The following is a 25,701-nucleotide window of genomic DNA, read 5'->3' on the forward strand; positions in this document are numbered from 1 at the left end:
CACTCCATCTTTGTCCATCCCATCTCCTGTGTCTTCATCCTCCTCATCATAATCCACACCCGACTACGCTGATCCTGCTTATCATCACTCTCCTCCTCACTCTCAATTTGTTTTTGAAAATGACATCAAACATCATCTGCAGTTTTTGTGCTGTCAGCTAGTTCCACTGTGGCACCCGTCAGCACCTAGGACAGCTCCTCATGCTCCCCAAGTCCAAGTGTTAGAATTGAGACTCGGTGAAGTTCAGTTCTGAGGAAGAGCTTCTATCTGAGCTCCTCTGTCTGACTCATTGACCGTGTTAATTGCCCTCCTTGAAGTACTGACCACTGCAGGAACAGATGGTACAGATGTTACCTTGTTTCATAGTGTTGTCTTCAGTTGAGTTTGTTTTTCAAAAATCTCATGAAAACATTGATTTTTCTCATTCCTTTTAAGCTCCTCAGCACCAACTTGGCTGCATCACCCTCAAGTTTGATATATATATCTGAAGAAAACCGTTACAGACAAACATTTCAAGAGTTTGTTCTGTTAATCAAGAGCTTTAACTCTGCCATATTAAAGTATATGTCGCTTATATAAATAGTGTGGCAGCAAACACTATTACTAAAAAATGTCCCGGGGGCTTGAGGAGCTCGAAAAGCGCCAGAATAATTCAGAGTTAGAGCTGTTTAGTGGACTGTTTTAGCAGTTAAAGCTGTTGACCTTTTTACTGACAAATATTTTTCATTTATCAACTATTTTTAAGGACCACAGTGAATCAGAAAAAAATGGTTTACTGTGATTTGATAACAAAGCTATTTTATTTTTAACTATAAGGCTAAAACTAACACTTTTTGCAATTACACTTCACTTGTGAATATACCAAAAAAATGTAATATCTGATACTCGTGAGCATATTTTTGCCCTTATACACAGGAAACAATGATCATATTGATCTCCATCTTCTTGTAGCCCGAGAGTTCATCAGATACTAGTCTTCTGTCCAAAATAACCCTTGATACAAACACATTTACTCATTGAAATGTTGAAAAAAACAAACAACACTTTTATACACAGAAAAATGCAATGGTAACACAGCTATAGTCTCATCCACTGCCCTCCAGGCTTTCACTCAATTCTTCACCCACTCATACTGTATACTGTATACCTTCCATATTATTTATTAAGATCCTCCTCCTCCGTCACCTGCTCGTATTGACACCATACGGGTCCAGAGCTACTCTGCCCATCGCCACTGGACATCTGTAACATTGATCACTGAAAACACACCTTTTTAAAACTCATTCAAAGTGATTAATGTTTCGTAGTTTTCCGTTAAAAATTGATTTGAACTTTTGTACCTTTCTTAACCTGTAAAACTCCTGTCTAACTATTGTTTTTTTCACTGTTGCGTTATTTGTCAGTGTCCTTGCATGCTTTGAAAGTCTACATTATACATGAAATACATTATCAGTATTGCTTTGTGTTCTTTGAATTTGATCACAAGTTTTCCAAAATAAACTTATTGATCAGACAAAATACTACCACTTTCTTTCTTATGAATTGTTCATAAATATTAGATTTTAAGGTGTTTTTCTTGATTTTCTTTTATTTTTTATTTGCTTTGTTTTCTTAAGTTAGTCCATCATTTTTTGACTCTATTCTCCTTTTTTTCTGGCTTGACAGCCCCTCACAACAGTCAGTGTATATATGTGACCACCTTTGTGATAGTGATAGTGGAGGATGGATCAATTGTTGCTTTCTTAAGAGGAGAAGGTTGACTTGAAAGGGAATAAGAAGTTGATATGCCGATTCAAGAGTAAAAATGTGTTTAAGTGAAGTTCTGGCCTGCAAAAAAGCAACAGTTTTCTTTATGATCATCTTGTATTATTATTACTAATCATCTTGAAAGATCTTTGAGCAATCTTGAGTCGACTTCGCCCTTTCACACTTTGTCCTCTGCTCAGCAGATACTGGATATCTTTACACCTCCATGTTCTCCTCAAGTCGTCAGGGGGTGGGGGGGGGGCGTGTCGACCTCCTCATATGTTGCATGTCATCCACCCAGCCCATCATTTTAAACTCGTCATTATGTCACGCCTGTATCATGGCTTAGCCTGGTTTAAAGTCTCTTCAGCTCCACGTTGGATTTGAACGTGTTACGTCACAATAGTGTTTTTTTTTTTTTTTTTTTTTATCAAGAGGAGCAAAAAATAGACGCAGCAGCTCGACAGTGATGCTTCGGAGAGAGAAAAACAATCCGTGCTGTACGAGCATGAATATGGATGGAGTGTGAGGAAGCCCACTGCGCTCTCATCTGCGCAATTGTGTTTTGACGTGCGCGTTTTTTTTTTCCCCTCCTCTCTCCTCTCCCGCTCGCTTTTATTTTTCTCGTGGAAGACGATGGCGATCCGAACCCTCACATCTCCTCGCCACCGTCGACCCGCGCAAAAGGAAGACGGTTCGGCGTCAACGCGTTAAATAATAGCGTGTTTTTTTTCCGCTGCCGCCGCCGCCGCTCGTGGATTTTTTTCCCCCTCCTCGCTGTCTCGCAGGACAGCTGTGTCATCAACAACCGGCGTGGTTTTGTTGTTGTCTGAATCCAACGGTCGGTTCCATCCCCTGCGCCAAAAGCATCGCTCCGGAACAGAGGTAGGTGTTGTTTTCCTTGTCGGAACCGGGGTTTTACGGCGGTATCGAGCGGCGTGGATCTCCGTGGGCAGCTGTCATCGTCCCTGTAATTGTCGGCGGGTTGAGCCGCAGAGACGCGGAGGCCCTTCGTGCGTTTTTTTTTCTTCTTCTGGGCGCCTGACAGCGCGGGTGTGAGCAGGAGCTGTTGTTCAACCTTGAAGCCCCTGACAGATCTGGTCTAACCATCGCCGGGGCCTGTCGTTTTTTTTGACCAGCAGTCGTGACGATGAATATGAGGCTGAAAGAAAAAAAACAAAACAAGGCTGCATCAGCTGACTGGTGAGTCTGCAGGGCCAACATCTGTAAGATGGAGCTGCAGGTGTGAGCTCTTGTGTTACACGTTTTTTTTAAAAAAGAGCTGCAGGGTTGTTTATTACACCCGTTGTCTTGTTTGTTGGGCGTCAAATGAACATCATGTGCTGCGATATTTGCTCTTCCAACCCCCCGCTGTGCTCCTCCAGATGGATCAATTTTTTTGTTATTTCTTTTATAAATATTTACACTCTTGACTTTACCTTCTCGAACACGCTTTAGTTTGACGGATTTCCTCGCTGTGTATTAGCATGCTGGTCGTGTTATTCACTCGCCTCCCAAAAATTCCTCTGTAGTAGGTGGTGTTGATCAACAACTGATGGATTGAAGCTTCCACCCAAAATTAAACTACTACGCGTGTGTTTTCAACAAAGATGGATCTTTCAAATCATTTAAGCTTAAGCATTTGCTGTGTAATTAGTTTTAATAATGACAATTGGTGAAAAGAAATACCAATGCCTAGTTTAAGCGATAGTTAAGGTTAATGGGTAAATTTATAATCACAGTTTTGACACATTTTGGGGCCCAGGAGGCTCTGGTTTTTACCGACACCACTACTACGTTCTTCATTAACCCTGTGTTTTTACACTGTGGGAGGAAACCGGAGGAAAAGCTAGCACAGAAAATACAAACAAACTCCATCATCCACTCCTCCACCGTGCTGCTATTTAAAACCATTTTGAGGTGGTTTACGTGAATTTGTATCGTCGTTGTCGTCTGTGCTCTGAGCTCCAGGAGAGAGTGAGGACGAGCAGCAGCAGCAGCAGCAGCAGCAGCAGAGAATTCGGGGTCACTGAGTGCAGACTGTGAGCGACTGTGTGTGGGGAATGCAGAAGGGATTTTGGGCGCTTTTGTCAACAGCGTGCTCACCTGCCGTTCTCGAATGCAGACGGGAAAACAGGGATTATGTGAGAAAAATGACACAAAAGGTCTTCACACAAATGTGCTCGTGTCGTTTTCAGCCTCAAATCTCAGTCCATCTGGAGGTCGCTGGACGCACCGTGACCTTGATGGGTGCAGGTCTGCAACCATCCACATCCTGTGGAGCTCATTGAAGTTCATCGAAATGTGTGTTGTGCGGGAAGGTCGGAGGTTTTAACTTCTGCCCCTTCTTTGTGGAGTTGTTACTCCTATGCTCGTCTTGGTTTTCATCTAGATGTCGGTCCACGTTTTAATAACGGACTCTAAATTTGGAGGCATTGTCCTGTAGGAGAGTGGAGTCCTGTCCAGGGTGTCCCCCACTAGTGAGCTTGTCCAGAGTCATGCTGTTAAAGATTTTCTGGAACACATGACGGCAGTCAAAGCTAAAGGTCAAAGAGAGGCTGGTTAACCATAATTCTCTTTGTGGTCCTCCTCAGGAAAACATATCCATCTTCTTGTAGATGCTGTCCACTTAATGTGAGGTGTCTGGAGCCCTGGAAGGCGATAGTATTTGGAGGTTCCTTTCCTTCCTTTACTCACTCAGTTTCTTTTGATTTAAAGTTACAGGAGGTCTGTGACATGCTAAAGGTGACATCAGAGATGGGTCAAACCTTGTTCTGACCTCGGGTGTTGCTGCCAAGAGGAGGTCCAGATGATCGTAGGGATGTTGTTGTTAAGGAGGTTCATGTCTTCTACACTCATGTTGCCTTCAGAAGCTCGGTCAACTTTCATGAAACATTACAGAACATAAGTGTTGTGAGGAACGTAAGTCCCAAGATTGAGTTTGTGTTGGATCAGACGCAGTTAGGTTGTAAGTGTTAAAGTTAAACACGAATACAAAGCTTTGAATTGATAGGAAAAATACTTCATGAATGAAGTACTATATATTTATTTATATTTATATTTATACCATGACATTTTCGAAATTTTAATTGTATTTATATATTCTCAACATATATCATACTCATGTAAACATTATTTCTTTCAGATGTATCTAATCAGGTCCTCATGGTTTCTGTCAATGACATGAAGAACATCTTTTGTGTGTCTAGACTGGTGTTCTGTGGTTTATATTCATTTTCTATACCTGTTTAGGCTGTGTTTATCTTCATTGTCTGTCAGTCTCTTGTAACTGTTGCTTCCCAGAATCCAAGATGTCGCTCTCTAACCAGCACCAGACACTGGCGAACAGAGCCTGCACAATTTAAAAACTCCCGCTGCTGCAGAAACACACAATTCTAAGGGACATGTCATTATGAATCCAAATTCCAGCTGCAGTGTTTGTGCCTCAGTAGCTGTCAGCGCGGACGACGCTTTAGTCTTAGTCTCAGCGAGCAGCAGTCAGAATGTGTCCTGAGTTCAACCCAGCAGCTTCAAACGCCTCCACACGCTGAAAGAAAATCTTCAAAAAGTGTTTCAGCTTCTGCAGCATCACTTCTTCCTGATTGGCTCTTCAGCTCTTTGGTTGTTCCTTAAAGCTCCAGACTCCAAAATATGTGTTACTAGCAGTCAAAGGAACAATCTGTACTAACTTACAAACAAAAGATGCCTTTATTTTCTAAATAGTTCCAAGCAGTTAAAAAAATCTTAAATAATAATAAAATACTATTAAATAAATAAAAAACGAGCAGAAATGAGTGATAAAAATGTGTTAAACAACAATTCATATAATATCAATACAACATAATTCAATTTAATAATATATATATATATATATATATATATATATATATATATATATATATATATATATTTGGAAGAATAGTGTATTATAATATAATTAATCATGTTAATAAGATTTATTAATTAAAAAATATGTGCTGTATCTTTTTACTATGGATATGTATCTATTAATTTCACCATAGTCTTATCCCTGTAACTGTTTTAAGAAATTTATTTTATATCAGTTCTGGGTAAAGTGAGTCCTGAGAGTACTTCCAAACGGTCAGAATAAAATAAAAATAAAAGGGATTATATTATATAAACACATTTTATTCATAGTTGTCTAGTAGTTTATATAAATGATCTTAAAATCAATTCCATATAAAATGAAACAAGATTATCAAATTACAGAAAAAGTTTTTCACTACTTTCCTTTGGCCTGATTGACGTATAACGTATATATAGATAACAACGTAATAGCCGCCCATGTTTCATCTTGAGCAGCTCGAGGTGATGTGTATTTGATTGCAATCCATGAACCTACCACTAGATGTCAGTGGAAGTGACACAACTTCAATGTTATTGCGTCCAAGTGAAAGTCGTAACAGGCACTCCGGGTGATGGGGGACCAGTTGGTGACTTTGACTGGCAGGAAGTGATTGTGAGAAGCAGACTGAACGTGATCAGAGGATTTAATCACAATTGGAACGCTGAAAGAGACGTGAATGTGGGACAGGTGCCGACATCTGAAATCCCATTTCTCCGTTTCAAAGGTGAAGAATGGATTTTTTTGGGATTCCCTGGAGAACCCAGATGACTTAAGTTAAACGCACCACCGGGGTCGAGCACCGTGGAGGTATTTCCGAATGTTGTCTTTGTCAAGCTTTTGTGCTCAACGTCACTCAGCCTTTGCTGGAGTGAGATTCCTCTTTTGTCTGCCGCCGGGTCTTCTCGCACTTTCTTCTTCTACCTGCTGAAGTGATGCTTCCAAGAGTTCTATTGTCGCAGGATAACGCTGCATCAAATCCAAGTGATGACAGACTTCTCTTTGGCAATTCTCGTCCAGTTTGTCGGTGGACTAGTTGGAAAGGTTTACCACTGGGAGGGGTCTTAAACCTGTGGTTATAATAATAACCTTCCTCAGGTCATTCCTGCTGGTGGTTAGTCTGCCCCCCCTCACACCCCCCACTGATGATGAACCATTGGCTTCCAAACCGGATCCTGGCTGGTGTTTATCCGAATTCCTCTCGCAGGGTTAATCCAGGACAGAGCTGCCAACGAGACCATGAGCCTGTTTTTTTCTCTTGTCTCTTAGAGTTGTGCTACCAGATGTTGCTTTAGCCGCTCGGATGATGTTTAAATAAACACTGACGTTTTAATTAATTAAACAAAACATCTGAGTCGTCATACGTGAAGCTTTTTGAATAAAAAAAACAAACACATCTATTACATGAAGATCTTCAATCATGGTAGAAAATAATCTCTCATGATCGGACATACAATAGAGAGTTGCCAGATCGGTAAAGTATAAAAGCCTTCCGCTCCCTCAAAGCGACCTTAAACAACTATCCTTATCTCGCTCACAGTTTTCTTTAATTCTTATTTCTGCTCACCGTCGCATAAATATGCTGTAATCTACTTTTTAGTGTCCCAGATACTCCAGACTGTGTCCCCAATTTTAACTCTTGTTTCCATTATATTCATTTTTCCCCAATTAGGGGAAGAATAAAGTGATATCATTAGGTAGATGTGAAGATGATTAGTCGTTGTTTTATCAAGTTACTCTAAAAAGTAGGTTATCTGCTGGGGGGGTCTAGTGTTAGTGGAAAGTCAAAATGATTCCCTCTTACAACAACAAGCCCCCCCCCCCACAACTCCATTAGGAATTAAGTGAAAGACAATTGATGGTTGGAAGTATGAAGAAAACAGTCAGAGCGTGGAAGTGTAAACATGTTTTCCGAGGTTATTTCCCGCGGTGTCGTGGTTAAAGGTCGTTCCCCGTGGTCGTCGTCCAGCTCGCAGCTCGGGAAGTTATTGAATGTCAGTCCTGCCCCTTTGTGTAAGAAGCACCGCAGCAGAACCGTCTTTAGCTGTGAAATTAATTTGTGCACGCTGGCAAACAAATATTTAACGTGGATGAGGGAATCGCAGATCTGATACGTTTCACATGCCATGCGACGTGAAGTCTAGCGTGAGTGACAGTTGTTTGTGTACATCATTCACGGACAAGAATGGAATTATACAGGTGGAAGGATGGAGTCATTAAATGGGTTTTGCTAGAGGATACAAGTTAATATGATCAATGGTTGAAGCATAGGAAATAAAAAGGTATTGCTACATACTTACAGCAATATTTTAAATGCAAAGCTTGGATTGGAAGCACAGGCTTGTTCCAAATGTAGTTGAGATCCATAATTAGCATTAATGCTACTTCTGAGAAAAATCTCTAAATTTAGGAAAATTATTTTACAACACAGTCTGAATCCATGCATTTGTATCTTCTTTTTTAGACTATTGTAACAGTTTATGTTTGTGTCTAAACAAGAAGGAGCTGTCTCTCCTGCAGTTAATACAAAACTCTGCAGCCAGAATTCTGACCCGCTCAAGTAGAAGAACTCACATTTCTCCGATCCTTAAAACTCTTCACTGGCTTCCAGTTTCTTTCAGGATCAACTTTAAAATTCTGGTTCTTACTTTCAGAGCTATCATGGTCTGGCTCGTCCTTACATCAGGGATCTGTTCCAGCCTTCCACCCCAGCTCGGGCTCTGAGGTCTGTGGATTAGAATCTACTGATGGTTCCTGAACACGCTTCAGGACCAGAGGAGAGAAATCCTTCCAGGCTGTTGCTCCTAAGCTTTGGAACAAACTTCCTCTCCTCTCTTACTGACTCCTTCAAGAAACATCTTAAGACATTCTAATTTGTGCTTTTCTGGAACTCCTGTGTTTGTCTTATGTGTCTTGGTCTTTTAAAGTATATATTTTAACTGTGTATTGTTTCTGATTGTTAAAGCGCTTTGTGACCCTGGTCTAGAAAGTGCTTCACAAATGACGATTACTTACTTACTTACTGACTTACCTCTATGTTGTGCTTAGCTAACTGAGATGGTTTTATTTTGGCTTCAGAATTAAAGATGGAGGGCGGCAAGACCTGTGAAACGTGTAGTCGGTCATGTCAAAAAGGTGGAAGCTTGACAAATTGTTTCCACCACCTGCAGCAGCTCCGGAAAACTTCCACACAAGGAGTCTGTGAAAATGTTTTAGTCGCTGCTGAAGCCTCCAAACCTGTCAAGTATTTAATAAATAGCATCATCTAGCAAAGGAAATGGTACAAAATGAGGGACATAACTTATGCATGGCCCCTTGTTTATTTAATTTTTAAATGCCACATTAATTTAATGTCTCTTATTATTATTTTTATTTTACAAGTTTATTACCACTGTTGTGGTGTTCTTATTCTGATTGAAGATGCATTTCAGTTGCGTAGGAAAAAGGCTTTATTAGCCTGCCTACAATTCTCAAAGTGCAGCTAATAAAGGTCAGAGGTCATCAACAATTCTATGGCACTGAGAGGCTCCAACTTCTACCAGTTTGATACAAAATAAAATGAACCAAAGACTATGATCATGCTCTCAATTATTCACGACAATAAATGATAATTTCACCAGATCTGAGAAATGAGATCCAACATTGTATTGTGTCATCACATATGTTGATGTTCTCTGTGTGATGATATTTTCTTATATAATGAACATCTGCTGCTCAAATGACCATTTACAGTGGAGTTATGGTGTTGTGACTGCTCAGAGCTGCACAGCAGTCCGTCTCTAATGTAAAATGTCCAAATGGACCAGTTGAAAATCACGTTAAACGCTTCTTTTTAAACGCCTCTCTAAGTCGTCGCTGCAGTGTGTAGTCAAGAGTAATGATGTGTGCTAATGATTTCCTTCAGGCAACTCATCTCTGCTCATTTCCCCCTTTTTTTTCTTTTTTCTTCTCGTTATTCTCCTCCCAGAGTCATTTGCATGCCACCGTGGCTGCCGAATGAAGTTGCTTCAAAAACCCGCCCGCCTTCAAACGTGCCGCCCTGAAAACCCCCTCAGAAATTCTATTTCAGTGCAGTCATTTAAACGTCATCACACCAGCAGGTGAATTGATCCTACGTTACAAGAAGGAGCCTGTCGTAGTTTCAAGTTTTAATTAAACGTGTTCACGCAGTCGTGCGGCTTCAGTCGAAGTCTGTTCACACTCGTGTTGATTTTCATTCTGCGGCTAATTAGCTTTGTTACCGCGAGACACCCGGAATATTGAGGCGGTGTTGGAAACAGATGCAACATGAAAGTGATGAGCTCCTGTGTAGCTAAAGGTCACAATGCAGCAGGAAAAGTTGTGTGATTGGACACACTCTTGTGCGCCTTCTTCAAAAAACGTCGATGACAATCTGCAAGTACAATAACCTCGAGCTGAAGAGAGTCGCTGCGAATTTAAATCAGTAGCATTGTTTGATGTTCAGAAATCTGCACATTTTAATCAAGTTTATTTCTGTCACCCACACGACTCTAAACATCTCAGGTATGCAACGAAGACACACCCTTAGAAGAAGCCTTTGTTATGTTCAGAAAATAAATTTGCATCAGTACAGTGGTAGAGGTTCAGGGGAGTAATTTCAATTTCTACTGTACTTCTACTCTGAGTCAAGATGGCAGTGTTTCCGAAATAACGTAACTCAATTTACTTTATTTCAGCTCAATTTAAATCAATTTTGCCGCAAAATATCACCGACAAAGTCTATGACAATAGAAAGTGATTTAATGTTTTGTTATGTTATAACTTATATTTTGAGATAAATCTTATTTTAACAACGCAAATAAAACATTTATTGTATAATGTATAGTAAAACAAAAAACAGGATTAAAATATTTTATATTTAATATGGTCAAGTCAATACATCTGTGCGAAACCTACACTATTAGGAAAAATAATCTTTCTACAAATAAGCCAATGAGTCTTTTCCAAGAAAAAAATGAGCATAAAACATACTGGATACATAAGAATAATAATAAATAACCAATATTTGTAAAAACTATATATTACAAGAACATTAAATAGAGTCAGAGCAATATATATTTTCGTGTCTTCACAAGAAGGAGTTGTCTCGCCTGAAGTTAATACAAAACTCTGCAGCGAGAATTCTGCTCTACTAGAAGAACTCACATTTCCCCGATCCTTAAAACTCGTCACTGGCTTCCAGTTTCTTTCAGGATCAACTTTAAAATTCTGGTTCTTACTTTCAGATCTATTCATGGTCAGGCTCCTCCTTCCATCAGTGATCTGATCCAGCCTTACACCCCAGCTCGGGCTCTGAGGTCTGTGGATCAGAATCTACTGATGGTTCCACACACACGGTTCAGGACCAGAGCAGAGAAATCCTTCCAGGCTGTTCCTCATAAGCTTTGGAACGATCTCCCTCTCTCTCTATGTTGGATGGATCTACTGATTCCTTCAAGAAACATCTTAAGACACTTTTATTTGTTCAGGCTTTTCCCTGATTCTCTGGGACTCCTGTGTCGCCTTTTAAAGTATATATTTTAACTGTGTATTGTTTCTGATTGTTAAAGCGCTTTGTGACCCTGGTCTTTAAAGGCGCTTTACAAATGACTATTACTTACTTACTTACTTACATTAGCTATGTCATTAGCTTCAGCATTGTCCATAGCTTTAGCTAAGTAATTATCTTTAGCTTTTTGACTCTCGTTGTTACTCTGTGGTCACTCATCCCTTTCACTCTGCCTGCACTTACTTCCTCACCTCTCTCCAAACAATCACTCATACCTTTCGGTCGTGTGGGAGGAAACCTGAGTAAACAGAACACGCAAACTCCACATAGACAGGATCCAACACACAGAGTTGGCACCAGCTGGAATAAAACTTTCTTGTTGTGAGGCAGGTGAACTTAAAAACCCTCTGCACGTAAATCCAAAATAGTTGAGTTGCAGTTTTATATTCAGTTGTGTAACTGCATTTAAGACGAGCAGCAGTTTTGTCTCTGCCAAAACCTTTTAACTCCCCCTGAAAACACAAGAAGAAGTTCAAGTGTGTGTGTGTGTGTATGTGTGTGAATTTTCATGTGCAGACACAAACGGATAAAACCACAATTTGGTTATTGGTTTTGCACTCAGCAGGGGTTAATTGCACTTGTGTTATTTCATTATTCATGTTAATCACGGGCCGTATAAACGTTGATGTGGTATCAGCCTCTCGGTGACCTCCTCGTCTCCGCGTCAGCGCCACCGTAAATAATAAAGAAAACTGAATCGCAACAAAACGACGTTTCCCAGCGCGCCAGTATCATATCCAGTTAGAGCACGTCGTAAAAAACACAGATGTGAGTGATGATGAGTGCCCCCCCCCTCCCCACACACCGACACTCTGGAGTTTATAGAGATGTTTCCTGTTTCGCTGTGGGCTGTTGAGTTTTACCTAATTGTCGTTAAATACTTTATGAGGTTTGTCATGTTAAGGAGGGAGAGATTTGGGGGAGGAAGGGCGTGTCATTTTCATCACTTTTCTGCCATTTAGTTTTACAGCTACAGAGCGACTCTGCCTTTTCTGTTTCTCTGTCCTCATCTCACTTGTGTTCGAATAAATACTGACATATTTATGCAAAGGTTTTAGGATGTTTTGAAAACAGGACGAGGCACAATTCCTCTGATCTTGTGGATGTTCTGTCGTTCTCTAACCATCTGGATTCAGGAAGGTTTTGGGAGTTTCGTCGTCGACTTGTTTGGCTTCTAACCGCCACTGATCCTGAGTCGAGCTCCTGTAGAAATACCAAAAAACATAAAATTTGCCTTCATTACAGACTTTAATAAATCAACTTAATGTGATAAAATCTAACAGCATATACCAGGAATAAAAGTCAGAAGGAGACGTCTATTTAGAGCTTCAGAATCCCTAAAACGCACTCACAATACAGTCATTTTATTATGTAATTTTTATTTTTATTCTCTGTTCTGTTGGCTCAAAAAAGTTAAATCATTTTTATCTTTATAGTATACAAATACTGCACGGTAAAAGGTGTTCAATATCTATTATATTTATCAGTACTCTGCTACGGTTTTATTAGAAAGTGTCCTAATCGAGCAGAATTTATCATTTGAAATGTGTCAAAGAAAAGGTTTTATGTCCGAAATAAATTAAGTTAAGAATCATTTTCCTGTCCATTAAGGCAGATCTCAAAGGAAATCGTGACATCGACTATAAATATCTTGACACTTGACTCCTCCCAGTGGGACCCACTATGCTGTAATTTAAACCCCCTCGGTAGTGGAAAATAACACTGTTGTCTTTTCGATTTTTGTAGTGGAGCACGGCTGATCAGAATCTGAGGGATCAGGAACTTGCAATTCCAAAACAGAAACACATTTTGTTGTGGTAGCAGACTGCCAGTACTGAATAGAAGAATGGATTAAGACAACATTATATTAAGATAAAGTAGACTTAAATAAAACGATACAAAAACACTGAGCAAACTTTCACCACATTCTATTAACAGAACCTTGAGTTAGATACGTTTAATAAGCCCAGGAATGGCTGTGGTGCATTTAAAAGTGAAGGACAGATTCAACGAAAAGAAAATCCAATGTGTATAAAATTAAACTCTACGTAAAAGTATTTTTGTAATTGTCATACCATAATTCCTGCTAAGAACTCTGGGATATAAGTAGAGGACTAAGGATCTTTACCTCTTAGATTCAGGTTAGATTTTTCGGTTTGAATTAGTTTGATTGTATGTTGTCTTTTTATGATATGAGCTCTTGGCAGAGGTATGTGTTGTCTCAGTGCTTTTCTAGTTTTATTAACTGATGATCCTCGTCTCTGTAAATCCTGATGATGAGGAGCTCATTTGGGTTCAAGCTGCTGTAGAGACTCATCTCATGTAGTTAAAAGACATCAACTTGGTTTGATTTATCAAATTGGCTGTAAATAGTAAACAAGATTAATAATAAATCATAAAGTGCCAAAGTCACTTTGATAGCTTTGGGACGTCCTCATCTCAACTCAAAACTTTTGGGTGTCGACAAATAATCTTTTCACTTGTTTCATTGTAGGGTAAAAAACTAAATCACAAATCAAAGGAATATTCAGTACTAGAGAAGGAAGCCAATTCGTTTTTTTAAGCTCCATTTGTGAAGTTTTATCCAAAAAGTCTAAAGGTAAAAACTGGCCTGAGCTCTGTGTTTGTTAGCTGGTGCTAGCTAGCGCAAACAATTGACTATTGCCTTAATATTACTTAACAAATTACTTTATTTTCTAAATTTCATATGTTAAGAAATAAGAAAGCGACCAGACTAGGCTCTGGTTATCGAACGTTTATATATAAGGTAAAAGGTAAAAGAGCAGCCTTAACTAGCATCAGTGCGATATTATCATCACTGGAGAATGTGGAGAACCTTCACTGGATCTATCCATGTCCTCCAGCGACCATCACTGAGAACTCATATGAATTAATAATCATCAGGAGAGACGCATTGATTTGTTTATATCACAACATTTCCCAGCGGAGTCATCCCGTTGAAGAGCAGGAGAGTAAATATTGAACCACAGTTGAAGTGGTGCTACACTTGAGTCGGTCAAGGATGCTCATCTCCTTGCTCATACCAGTGGAACACACCTTTAAGTACTGAGGGACCTGAGTAAATCTCCACCATTTTATGTAGTTTTCCTAATGAAAACATGGTTTAGTCCATTTTAATTGTCAGTGAATGGCAGCTGCCTGAGGCAGAAATCACACAAAACCCTTCTCGTCTGTTTGTGAACGAAGAAAAACCTTGATAATTCAAACTCAACTGAGACGTCCACGCCTCATGATTACTTTTGTCGGATCCATGAGCCTCAGTGCTGTTCAGCAATATTTTAGTCATGAGATCATCTGCTAGTTTTTATATCAATGAACAAGAGAAGATCTTGGTCAGAATTCAACTTTTTACTTTACTCAAATTTCGTCTTGTTTCCTTCATTTCCCCATTCAGTAAATCAAGGAACTTTATTGGTCACCTGACCGACTTGAACATTTTAGCTAGCAAAGAGAGCTTAAGCTAACATGTTAGCATCAACCGCTAATTGCTACTATTGCTAACTTGTTTTACATTTTAAACTATAGTAATGCTACATTTTAGTTTGAACTATTTTTCATTTCTATTCAAATGGACCAATAATGTTTTTTTCTTTTCTTGAAATTATTCAGAAATGTATCTAAAGTGAATTTATTTTAGTTATTTTGTAGAATGGGCCCCAATGAATGTGTGTTATATTTTCTTATATGCTCATTGGTCTAGTTAATTCATTGATGTTTTATTGGTGCTATTTTCAGAAGCGTTTTCTTTTTTTTAATTAAACAAAGTATTTCATTTTTTTCCGAATCATACCTTATTGGCTTTTTACAACATTTTATATGATGCTTGATTGACTTCATATTGCTACAATATTTCGAACTAAACCACTAACAAACATTAAAAATATTTATTTTTAACAAGATTTATAGGTTTCAATTTTGCATTGACAGATGATCCAGAAGTTCCTGCAGCTGTAGATGTAAGAAGCAAATGTTTGGCAGCAGAGCTGCACGTGTCGCAGTTTGTTTTGCTCACGTCAGTGACCTGGAAGTGCAGGGCCAGAGAAACAGGGAAAGCTTTTTGTGGGATATTTTTGGAGACCGTCCATCAAATATTGAAGCTCTCACACTAACCTTGTAAGTGTGTGTTCATGTGTTGGGCTGCAATTTTTTTTTTCTTTGATTTTAAACTAAAAAACAAGGTCAAAATTCAGCCAAATGTCTCTCATGTGCCTTGCAGTTATCCACCAGTCCACATCTTCCTCCTCCTCCTCCTCCTCCTCCTCCTCCTGTTCATTCTTCGTCAGCCGCAGGCGACTCGCAGCACAATACAAGACAGTCGAGCAGCAGACGCAATGTTTGCGCAGGAAAGAGATCTGATAGAAACACCAGCAGTGGAATTCTATAGAACTGTCTCCTTCAATTCTAAACATTTTAATAATCCATTCAAAAAAAGCTTTAAAGGGCCCAAATACATTCTGATGCTTGAAGTAAAAAAGAAATTCAACATATAAATGTACAGTAGAAGCATTTCAGGGATATTATTATGATAGAAGATTAATTGTAAAAATATAAAATACAATATTATAAGAATATCAATATTTGATTATTGAAACTGAATTATTGGGACAAAACATTGTAAATCCCATCAATCTATTATAACAGAAATGTTAGTAAAAAACATAAATCACCCAAAATATTGATTAAAAATAAAAGCGTATTTGTTAGCACTAATCCGCTGCCGCAGAGAAGTTTTTTCAATTTAGCTCTTCAAGCCATAGTAAAAGAAATATCGACTAAAGGATTTATTCGTCACAAGTGTATCTAATGTTATGCTTTTTTTTTAAAGGTGAAATGTAGTTAGTAATGTAGTAATGATTACATAAACAAACCCTGACATACAAGCTGCTACTATTTGAAACGTAGCAAATGCTGGTCAAATAAAATCTATGTATGTAATTAAGCACAGATGGCTTCGGTGATTGTGTTTCTCATAAGTCAAGGCTAATTCTAATGATGAAATATGGGGCTCGATGCATTGCTTAATCCAAGTCTGAGGCTAAATTTAATTCTACCTTTTAGTCTAAAGTCTGGGGTTTCAACTAAGGCGATACATGTCTCATGATAGGTCTGAGGCCATTTCTCTTGCTTAGTCTCACACTAAGTTTTAGATCAGATACTTTTGCCATTAGATCTGAGGCTTCATCGGTTTAGTCTGATGCTTAAGTGCTTAAGAAAAAAATGGTTCATTGTCACATACTTCTTATTTTGGTATCGGAAAAACAAGGCTCAAGCGCACAGATGACATCAAGAGATCTGCAGACTGAATGTGATGAAAGTTTTTTTTCCATGAAAATCGTCTGTTAAAGAATGCGGGTGTTCCTCGAGACATTGCTGCTTTTTTTCATGCGGTCATGAGACTGTCACGATCACATCACTTGGATTGAACCTTCCCGCTTTGATTCGAAGAAAAAAACTAACTGCTCTCAAGTGTGCGAGGGAGCGTGACAACGAGGAGTTTAGATCTCTCTATTTTCAGCTTCTAAACTTGGATCCATTATAAAACAAACAACATTACCAGTGAAGATAACTGGATGAGCCACTATTTGGCAGTGTTGGTGTAAGAAGCTACCCGTGACAGAAATACAAAGACAACTCAAGTGACTCACATGTATTACTTATGAGAGTGTGAAGACCATATAAGGAACTCTGTGGCCTGTTTTAGAGTATACTTTTGTTGTTCTACTTCATGTCCAGAATATCTATGTATCCATTAATGTTAACCTATATTTGTTGTTGGTCAATTAAGAGACATTCCTTCTAAAGCCTCCTACTAGTTTCTCAGATCCTGAAACGATCTTTCAATATTGACTTTCAGGGGTTCTAGAGTCTTTCCTGGATGAGAGTTTTTTGTTGCCAGTCGTCACTGATAAACTGTCAATATCTGAGGCTTTGTCCGTTGCTAAGTCATATCAGAGTCTGAAGCCTAAGGCTAGTTCTCAGTTAAGTCTGATGCAATCTCCGGGTCTAAATTTAAAACCAAGCCTGTGACAAAGTCAAAGCTCATGCAAGGGCTCAATTGGAGGCTAAAGTTCTGAGCTAAATTCCCGACACTGGGGTTCATGCCTTAAATCCTGAGCTTAAGTCCTGGGCTACAGCTCCTGGGCTTAAGTACAGAAGGTTAGGTCCATGGCTTAAATTCAAGGCTAAAGTCCTGGGCTAAAGTCCATAAGGGTAGTTCAATGGTTAAAGTCCTGGGCTAAAGCCCTGGGCTAAATCCCTGGGCTAGAGTCCGGGGCTAAAGTCCGGGGGTAGAGTCCGGGGCTAGAGTCAGGGGCTAAAGTCCTGGGCTTAAGTCCTGAGCTTAAGTAAGGTTAAGTAAGGAACTCTAGCCTAGGACTTTATCCCAGGACTTAAGCCAAGGACTTTAGCTATGGAACCAACCTCCTGGTTTTTAGCTAGAGTCCTGGGCTTAAGTCCTGGGATAAAGTCCTAGGCTAGAGTTCTGGGCTAAAGTCCAGATAGTTAGGTACATGGTAAAGTCCTGAGACTGACTCCAGAGGCTAAACTTGGAGGCTAAAAGCTGAAGCTTAGTCGAAGCTTAGTCTGATGCTATGTGTAAGGGAAGTCCGAATTAAAATTCAGTCTAAAAGCGAACTATTCATCTCCCCTGAGCTTTAAACTTCCTGGTCATAGTTTGCTTTTTTAAAAGTGATAAAGCGAGTATGAGGTTGAATAAACATCTGCAGGAAAAAAAAGATACAAAGTAGATTTTTAACTCGTGTTATGCTTCTAGGTTGAAGATATTGGGCTGTAGATGTCACTCGGCTAAACGTTGCGTTAGCTAACATTCAGTTGTGAGATTTACTTGCATGACTTTCCATGAATAGCTTCGGCATCATCTGTTTCAAAGCTGATGTTTATGATTCGTTACCGATGGCTGGACCAGACAAGACTGACTGACTCGTGACTACATCACATCGATCGGACGTACATTAGCTTCTGTATTTCCCTCAAAGTCCCCCCGTCAGCTGACCGACGGTTGGCTCTCCCAGAATAAACAGGGAAATATTTAATGAATGAAATGGAACATCAGCTGGTGTCAGGAGTTTCTTTGATCTGTCTAGAGATAAGAAGTTGATGCTGGAGGAGAAGAAGCAAAACATCTTATAATTCCAGCACGTGAGGTCTGATCCGGAACCTCTGCTGATACATTCGTTTGTTTCGTTGACTCCACACTTTGTTGTGCTTTTGTAGAAGCGTGTCCTTGTGGTTTTATAACCATCTGACAGCACGAGAGACTGAGGCTAACAACTTAATGCAACTAAAACCAGGTAATAATTACTTTCATTTAACCTAAAAATATTGAATGATAAGAGAGATTAAAGTATGTTTAAGTACTTGTAAAGTGCCTTTTAGAGACCAGGGTCACAAGGTGCTTACGTCAAAATTATACAAAGTTAAAATGTATAGCAATTAAAAAACTTTTTACTTTTTCAATATTTACCTCTTCTTTTGATTATTATTTTAAAGTATAGAGTTTAAAGTTTAGAATAGTATTCGAATGAGGAAATATTATAATAATATATTTTTTTAATTATATAAACATATGAAGAACTTAAAAATAAACAAATCTAAATAATAAAGTTATTAAATTAATTAATTTATCCTCTTTTCATTTCTATTTTAACAATCCAAATGTATATTTTGTCATTTAATTAGTTTTGAATAATCATTAAAGATTTAAAGACTACATAATATCAAATGAAATTCAAATTAGAATAAATTCAGTTTAATTGTACATGTTTAATGAGATAATTTGTAAAGTATTTTTTATTTAATTTTTTAAATTACATGAATCTTGATAAAAAATATATATATATATATTTCAAACAATTAAGGCTGTTTTTAATCTTGCAGATTTTAGAAGTGGTTATAATATATTTTTTTTATAAGAAAGATTTATAAAAGAGCTTAGAAAGTAGAAGGAAAAGGTGACGTATCATTACAAACAAAATATAATCACATATGTATAAGTTTGTATTTACATGTTAAAGGTTATTCATAAGAAGAGAGTGTAGAAATAAACGGATGATTTTTTCATCCAAAAGTAATTTTCTGCACGTATGATCATGAAAAACTCATGAATATAAGAGCGAACGATCACGTATGACGAGGCGGCTGCTGAATATTGAGCAGCTACCGTCGATTCCAGAGTTGCTAGGAGACCACACACAGTGTGATCTCGACCCCCTCCCCCACCCTTTCACTTCTCTCCCCTCTTCGTTTCTAAACCAGTCGGATTCTTAAACTATTGTCGTCTCCATGTCGGGTTTATTCAACTACTCATCACTTCTTCTGAGAAATTAAATTGTTTCTCCACTGAGAGTGAAGCATCTCCAGTGTGTCACTGAGCCGTCCATCGTCTACCTGCTGGACCTGTGAGACACTCAGACTAGAGAGGGTGATGGTTAGAATCCTTTAAGTTTCTGTATCTACGTAACAAAGCCGCAGATGTTTCCGCTCTGATGTTTGGTTTCTTCTCGCATGTATTTTGGGATGTTTGCTTTCATCACCAGCACATTTGATCTTCTGTGGGTGTTTAGCAGGTACAGTGTTGACGTGGTGTTTGTGTTGATGAATTATTACAGGATTTATGAATCCATCTGTGTCTCGAAAGTCAAATGGTTCCATCGTGTGATGAGGCTGGCTGCCATTTTTTCTTTTAATGTAATTACTTGGTATATTTTGTGTAGTTGTGGCCCCAAATATTACATTTCAATTTCTTTCTTTTTATTTTTTAAAAATTAAATAGTTCTGTGGTTCACGAAAAATCAATGATTCATTTTTACAAGTCACTGAAAAACTTTTCTTACAGACTTTTTACCTTATATCATTAATAATTTAATTTTCAACTTTTTTTTTACAAAACTGTAGTTTCGATTTTAGTTTGACTAATATTATTTGATATGTTATTATTCAATATAGATTATTTTCAGGGACGTGCTGTGGCAGAGCCTCACCTCTCAATGCGCAATCCATCAAAAACTGCATTGATACATGCAACTTTCTCATGCTTATATTGACCCATTTAATAAAATCAATATTTATCTTTTTACCATAATAAACATTGTTCCTGTTTGTGTAAATCTAGCCAAATCACAGAAGGCCTTACAAAACATTAACCAATCAGGAGCAACAAAAGATAGATAGATAGGCAGATCTGTCATTACAGCACTACTTGTCTAAAACCGTCGCTCGGGATTCTTCACTCTTGAGCCAAAATCTTGGAGATTTCTCGCTAAACTTTACGGTAAATTCCCAAAACGCCATTTTATAGGAGGAATTAAATGCTCGGCTTTCAAATTAAGAACATTGAATCAGTTGCGTCTTCCTTGTAATCCTTTACTACCACGGTCATACTCTACTGTTTAAGTCCACATTTGCAAATCCATTGAAAATTATTTATTAGTTCATTAATTTTAACTTTTTCTATATCCATTGATTGTTTAAAACACATTTAGATTAAGGATACAGATTTTGAATACATAACTTTAAATAAATTGATAATTAAAACATAATATTTCAGTTATGACTGTTATGTCAATGTCAAAGATGACTTTATGAAGCTATAAATCAATATTCATCCACAATCGATGACTGCCATAGATCTAGAGGACGTAGACTAATATCCCAAAACATATCATAACAATTTAATATAGACTTGTTGTAGAAAAATCATATATTTTTTTAAACTTAATATCTGTGTGTATAATACTGATGAGATATAAAAAAAAAAACAGTAGTCAGTTGAATAATAATTGAATTATAATTGAATAATAATTGAATAATAATCTCTTTTGGGTTTATATACCTAAAAAATCTGGCACTAAAGGAGTCAGTGCCAGCCATGAACCTCACCGCACGTCACTGATTATTTTATATTGCACTTTTTGGTTAACTTTTTTTTCAGAAACTTAATAAAATCAATAAAATCAATAAAATATTTCAGGCCAATAATTAAAGAAATTAAGTTTTTTTCCTGCCAGTCTTTAAAAAAGTTAAAAGATTATTAAATTCTCAAATATATATATATATATATATATATATATATATATATATATATATATATATAATTATTTTATATAATAAGATAATAGAAGTTAGGTAAACATATGACACCCCAAAATATAGTTTTGCTTACTTCTTGCAAAAAGTCTGAATAAAAATAAATGTTCAGATCCCTCGGCGTACCAAAAAGACAGACATTTAAGTCCGTCTCCTCCACATGGAGTGGCGGTTACACAGTGGCAGCGAGCTTCAGGGCAGCTGGAGTTCTGACCCAAGTTGTGATCGGATCAGCAGAAGCTCCCGAGCTCACGCTGCTTCACGGCTCAGCGTGACGCCGGCCCGGAGTCACTGCCAGCTTTGTCCTGCCAGACGTAAATGTGGGTTACACCTTTTCCTGAGATGAACACACAAGACTGCTGACCACACAATCTGCTGGAGACGTGTTGTTGGGAAATAATCAAACTCAGCAAGATGATGGATCCTCTGATGGACCCCGAGGCTTTTTGTGTGGCCGTACTTCATATTTGACACTCTTGACCTTCCTATAACCCTCCAGAAACATTTAGCTACTTTTAAGATGTGACTAACCAGTCACATAAAAACATAAAAGAGTCACTTAAAGTCGTTTAGTTCCCAGAAACCACCGGGTTGACGTGTGGGTAAATATCATTTGATGATCCCATTTGCAGCTCAATGGATGCTACTGTGTCCACACAAATAATTCCCTCTTTATTCAGTCAAATGTTCAGCCTGTTCTATAAAGTACTTAAAAGCAGTACTGCGTTTTTATTACTAGGATATGAAAGTAATCAGTTACATTACAATATTACTCAGTCTCTGAATTATAAGGTGTTACAGTTATTTTATAATACTTCAGCATTAATTACCCGCAAATATATTGTTTTTCTTGTGTAAACAGTATATAAATGATTGGATTCATGGCTCACAATGCAATAATATTTTGAAAGACATACTTTAAATTCATTCTGACTGGAATGAGAGGAGAGCTGTGAATGTGAATAGAGGCTGAAATAAAAGAGTTAATAAGAAAAAATGCCAAACAAAAGATTCAATGCTATACTTAAATTGACACGAATTGCTTTAAATGAAATGAAAGTGATTTGGTCGACTGGCAGACTTCAAACAAAGATCCGATCAACAGATGTAGCATGATGCTAACAAAGTGACTAAAATGTACTCACTTTGTGTTCAATGCCAGTATTATTTTTATCAAATGTATGACAACAATTGAATTCGAGCAGCATTTTTCTTCTTCAGCTAATCATTTTTTAAAGGGCAACTAATGAGAATGAAAACCCAACTTTCCTTACTTTCATGTTTCAAATGTTAAAGTCTTCCTCTCCAAGATGCAGTAAGTGTCTCATTATGACAATAATGTTATATGTAATAATAAAGTTTTTACTTTATTAAGTTCTCCTCTGTCCAAAATCTAGGCGAAGGAGAGGTTACGAGAGCTAAGTCCATTATGACTTAATAATGGCTTCACTCCTCCTCCAGCCAGCTGTACTCACGCCCCGCTTTGTTTATACAATGAGTCCCTTGGTGGTGTAGACTTCCGGGATTGATGACGTGTAGTGACGACCCTTAATGTTTAACCAATCACAGCAGAGCGGGTGTGGTTATGGTTAACCAGATTTCATTTCAAGAAAAATGAAGTGTTTTCAGTGGGCGGGGCTTAAGCACATTTTCTAATGTAAATATTTAAATGAAAAGAGAGTTTTGTACAAACAGACACATACGGATGATACAATATAGTCCAGGATCAATTAAAGACACACTAAATCAACACATTACTTGCTTTTAAAGAAAAATAAAAAGTTATTTAAAATTAAATGTAATTGTTGTTGTAATGTATTACCATATAACTTTTTTTTGTAATGCATTGTACAGTAATGCATTACTTTAAGTTACTTCCCCAGCACTGATAACGGGATGGTGATGTAATAACCAAGCTATACTAAACAACAATCACTTCAGCTGCAGGTGAAGGTTTGGTAGATGTCTTCAAGTGGTCAGAGATATGAACATCATTTAAAGTTTTGGTTGTAGCGTAAAAACGCTCTCAAAGCCTCTTTGGAAGTTTGTGTTTTGACAAGACAAAGCTGCAGCAGAGTTCTGATGGACTTTCCCCGCGGACCCTCGTCGTCTGAATGTGGGTCATTGTTTGCTTACAAGTACGTTCATGAGATCATGAGTGATTTCCCGATGATCCCGGAATAACGCTGGATTCACGCATCAGCTGACAGCTGCTCTTCTCTTGGCCAATTGCACGACGCTCTCCCATCTCTGGGCACGAACACTCAAGCCGTCCTCGGATATCTGCCCCACAACAAGCTTCTGTGCCGAGCGTGAGCAGGAAGCTGTGCCTGCGCTACATATGACAGCCCGCATTACTGTCTGCAGCGGGAGGCTTCTGTGGGCCTGCAGCCCGAGGAGCTGCGCAGCTGAGTTACTGTGCTTACTCAAATATTCATAACCGGATAATGAAAGTAAAAATAGTGCTCGTGTGATAGTGCCGGAGCTGGAGGAAAACAAAGCTGCATAAAGCATTATCCTGCATGGGCTGCATGTTGGTGGGTGACGGAGTTCATGGATGTGCTCTGGAATTCAACTTCATTGATGGAGGCCTGGTCATGCTCAGTAGCGCCATCTTTAGGGATCTAAACTCACTTGGGATCATTAGAAAACTTTTAAAAAGTAAAATAAATAAAAAAATACATGACTAACAAAAGACATTAAAAATAATTGGCCATGCACTTGAAAGTATATGAAGAGTTGTGAGCATAAAATAAATATTTAAAACCATCAACAATGGAAAAAAAAAGGTTTAAAAAATTGTAATTTGTGACAAAAAAAAAAAGTACAACAAAAAGTCAGACAAATAGGAAAATCTTAACAAGAATACTGTACTAGTATATGAAATAAATAAAAAAAATCTTGTGAAAAGTTAATCAAAGGGAAAAAAAAGCCTGGAGAAATTATAGTGGGAAGAAGGTCTCATATTAACTGTAGCAGTAGAAGAAAACTATTTAACAATAGAAAAACTTTCTATTGTTAAATAGTCGTTTATTTTTTATCCAAGCAATATGACAGTGTTATTGTTGAGGAAGTCAGTTAGTAGTTACTAGTTAGTTTTAAGAAATAAAAAAGTTTAGAGGAATACATTTGAAAGTCAAAAACATTAAACTAAAGCTAAAAAAAACCCCCAGATTAATCAAAAATTAAGTATAAATATGTTAAGAAAAAATCACAAAACAGCTGAATAAAGAGAACATACTGTACATAAAGATGGAAGTAACACAAAAAAGGAAAAAAGCGACACCATAGAAACTGATGATCAGGCTTTTAAAAAAGCAAAAAGAAAGTTGAAATAAATTAAAATAAATTCACATGCCACGAACAGTAATGAGATTAAAAATACTCACAATCTTTTTTTAAATTTAAGAATGTAAGTTAAAAGTTGAATGTGAGTAAATCGCATGAAAGTTGCAAGAATGTTTTGTAGTCAATTTTGTTTGTCAGTAGGATGTGTGTCAGATGTTTTCTTGCTTCTAAACGTTTCAACCATCTTCTCTCCTCAGGTGAGTTGGACGAGGAGGTCCGTCACGTCGGTCCTCCTGCTCCGCTGTGGTCTTCTGTACCATGAGCTCTGGCTCCGCCCAGGATGTGGCAGTGGAGCATTTCCTGCGTGACATAGAGCGGCGAAGCAAGCGGCTACACTGCGCGGTCATCGGCTGCGAGGAGGAGCGACCCCGCGGAGACATGAACCTGCTGTACCGGAGGAGCCGACTGGACTGGCGGCAGCGGGAGCATGAAGGGAGCAAGAGGAGGTGAGGACTATCTGGGGGAAATACAAATCTTACTTATTGCAACTTTAAGGGAGTGTTTACACATCGAGAACTGCAACTTCAGTTTTCGTCACAGTGTGCAGTAGAAAACTTGTTCCATAAAAGATGATTTTTAGTTTTTAATACTTGTGTAGTAAAAGAAAAATCGAAAATATTTCCAAAATAATAATAGTTTTTAAAATACTGTATGAATAATATTTCAATAATTTTTTGTTAAGAATATTATTAACATAATGTTACATCGTATACACTTATTTGTATTTTGCAATTATGTATTTTAATTTTTCTAATAAAAGGTATGCTTATTATTATATTAATATTTAAATGAATAAGATCAATCCCAACTCAATCCCTTTTTAAATAAAAGAAATCGAGATTAAAAAATGCATTTTGTGTAGTTATGGTCTGATGAAGCTTCATGAAGCAGTGTCATGTTGTTCAGAGGTCAGTAGGTGACGCCATCAGTTTAAAAATGATGTGATGTTTCATTAATCATTTGTTCAAAACAAAGGAAAAATAGTGCAGAGACCGCCATCTAGTGGACTCTGAAAATAATGACACCGCTTCATGAAGCTTCATCAGAA

The 25,701-nt window shown here is 37.9% G+C and overlaps 1 protein-coding gene across 1 annotated transcript in view; it reads left to right on the forward strand.

The window, feature by feature from the left end:
* The first annotated feature begins 2,609 nt into the window (after window positions 1-2,609).
* nyap1 (neuronal tyrosine phosphorylated phosphoinositide-3-kinase adaptor 1) overlaps window positions 2,610-25,701 on the forward strand; it is a 38,256-nt gene continuing 15,164 nt past the window's right edge. The window contains exons 1-2 of the mRNA XM_087806877.1: window positions 2,610-2,631; window positions 24,851-25,099. Of these exons, the coding sequence (XP_087663003.1) occupies window positions 24,912-25,099 (188 nt within the window). The 5' untranslated portion in view covers window positions 2,610-2,631; window positions 24,851-24,911. The remainder of the gene's footprint in view (window positions 2,632-24,850; window positions 25,100-25,701) is intronic.

This window comes from Callionymus lyra, chromosome 14 (assembly GCF_982586985.1).
Source record: "Callionymus lyra chromosome 14, fCalLyr1.hap1.1, whole genome shotgun sequence".
Classification (NCBI taxonomy): domain Eukaryota; kingdom Metazoa; phylum Chordata; class Actinopteri; order Syngnathiformes; family Callionymidae; genus Callionymus; species Callionymus lyra.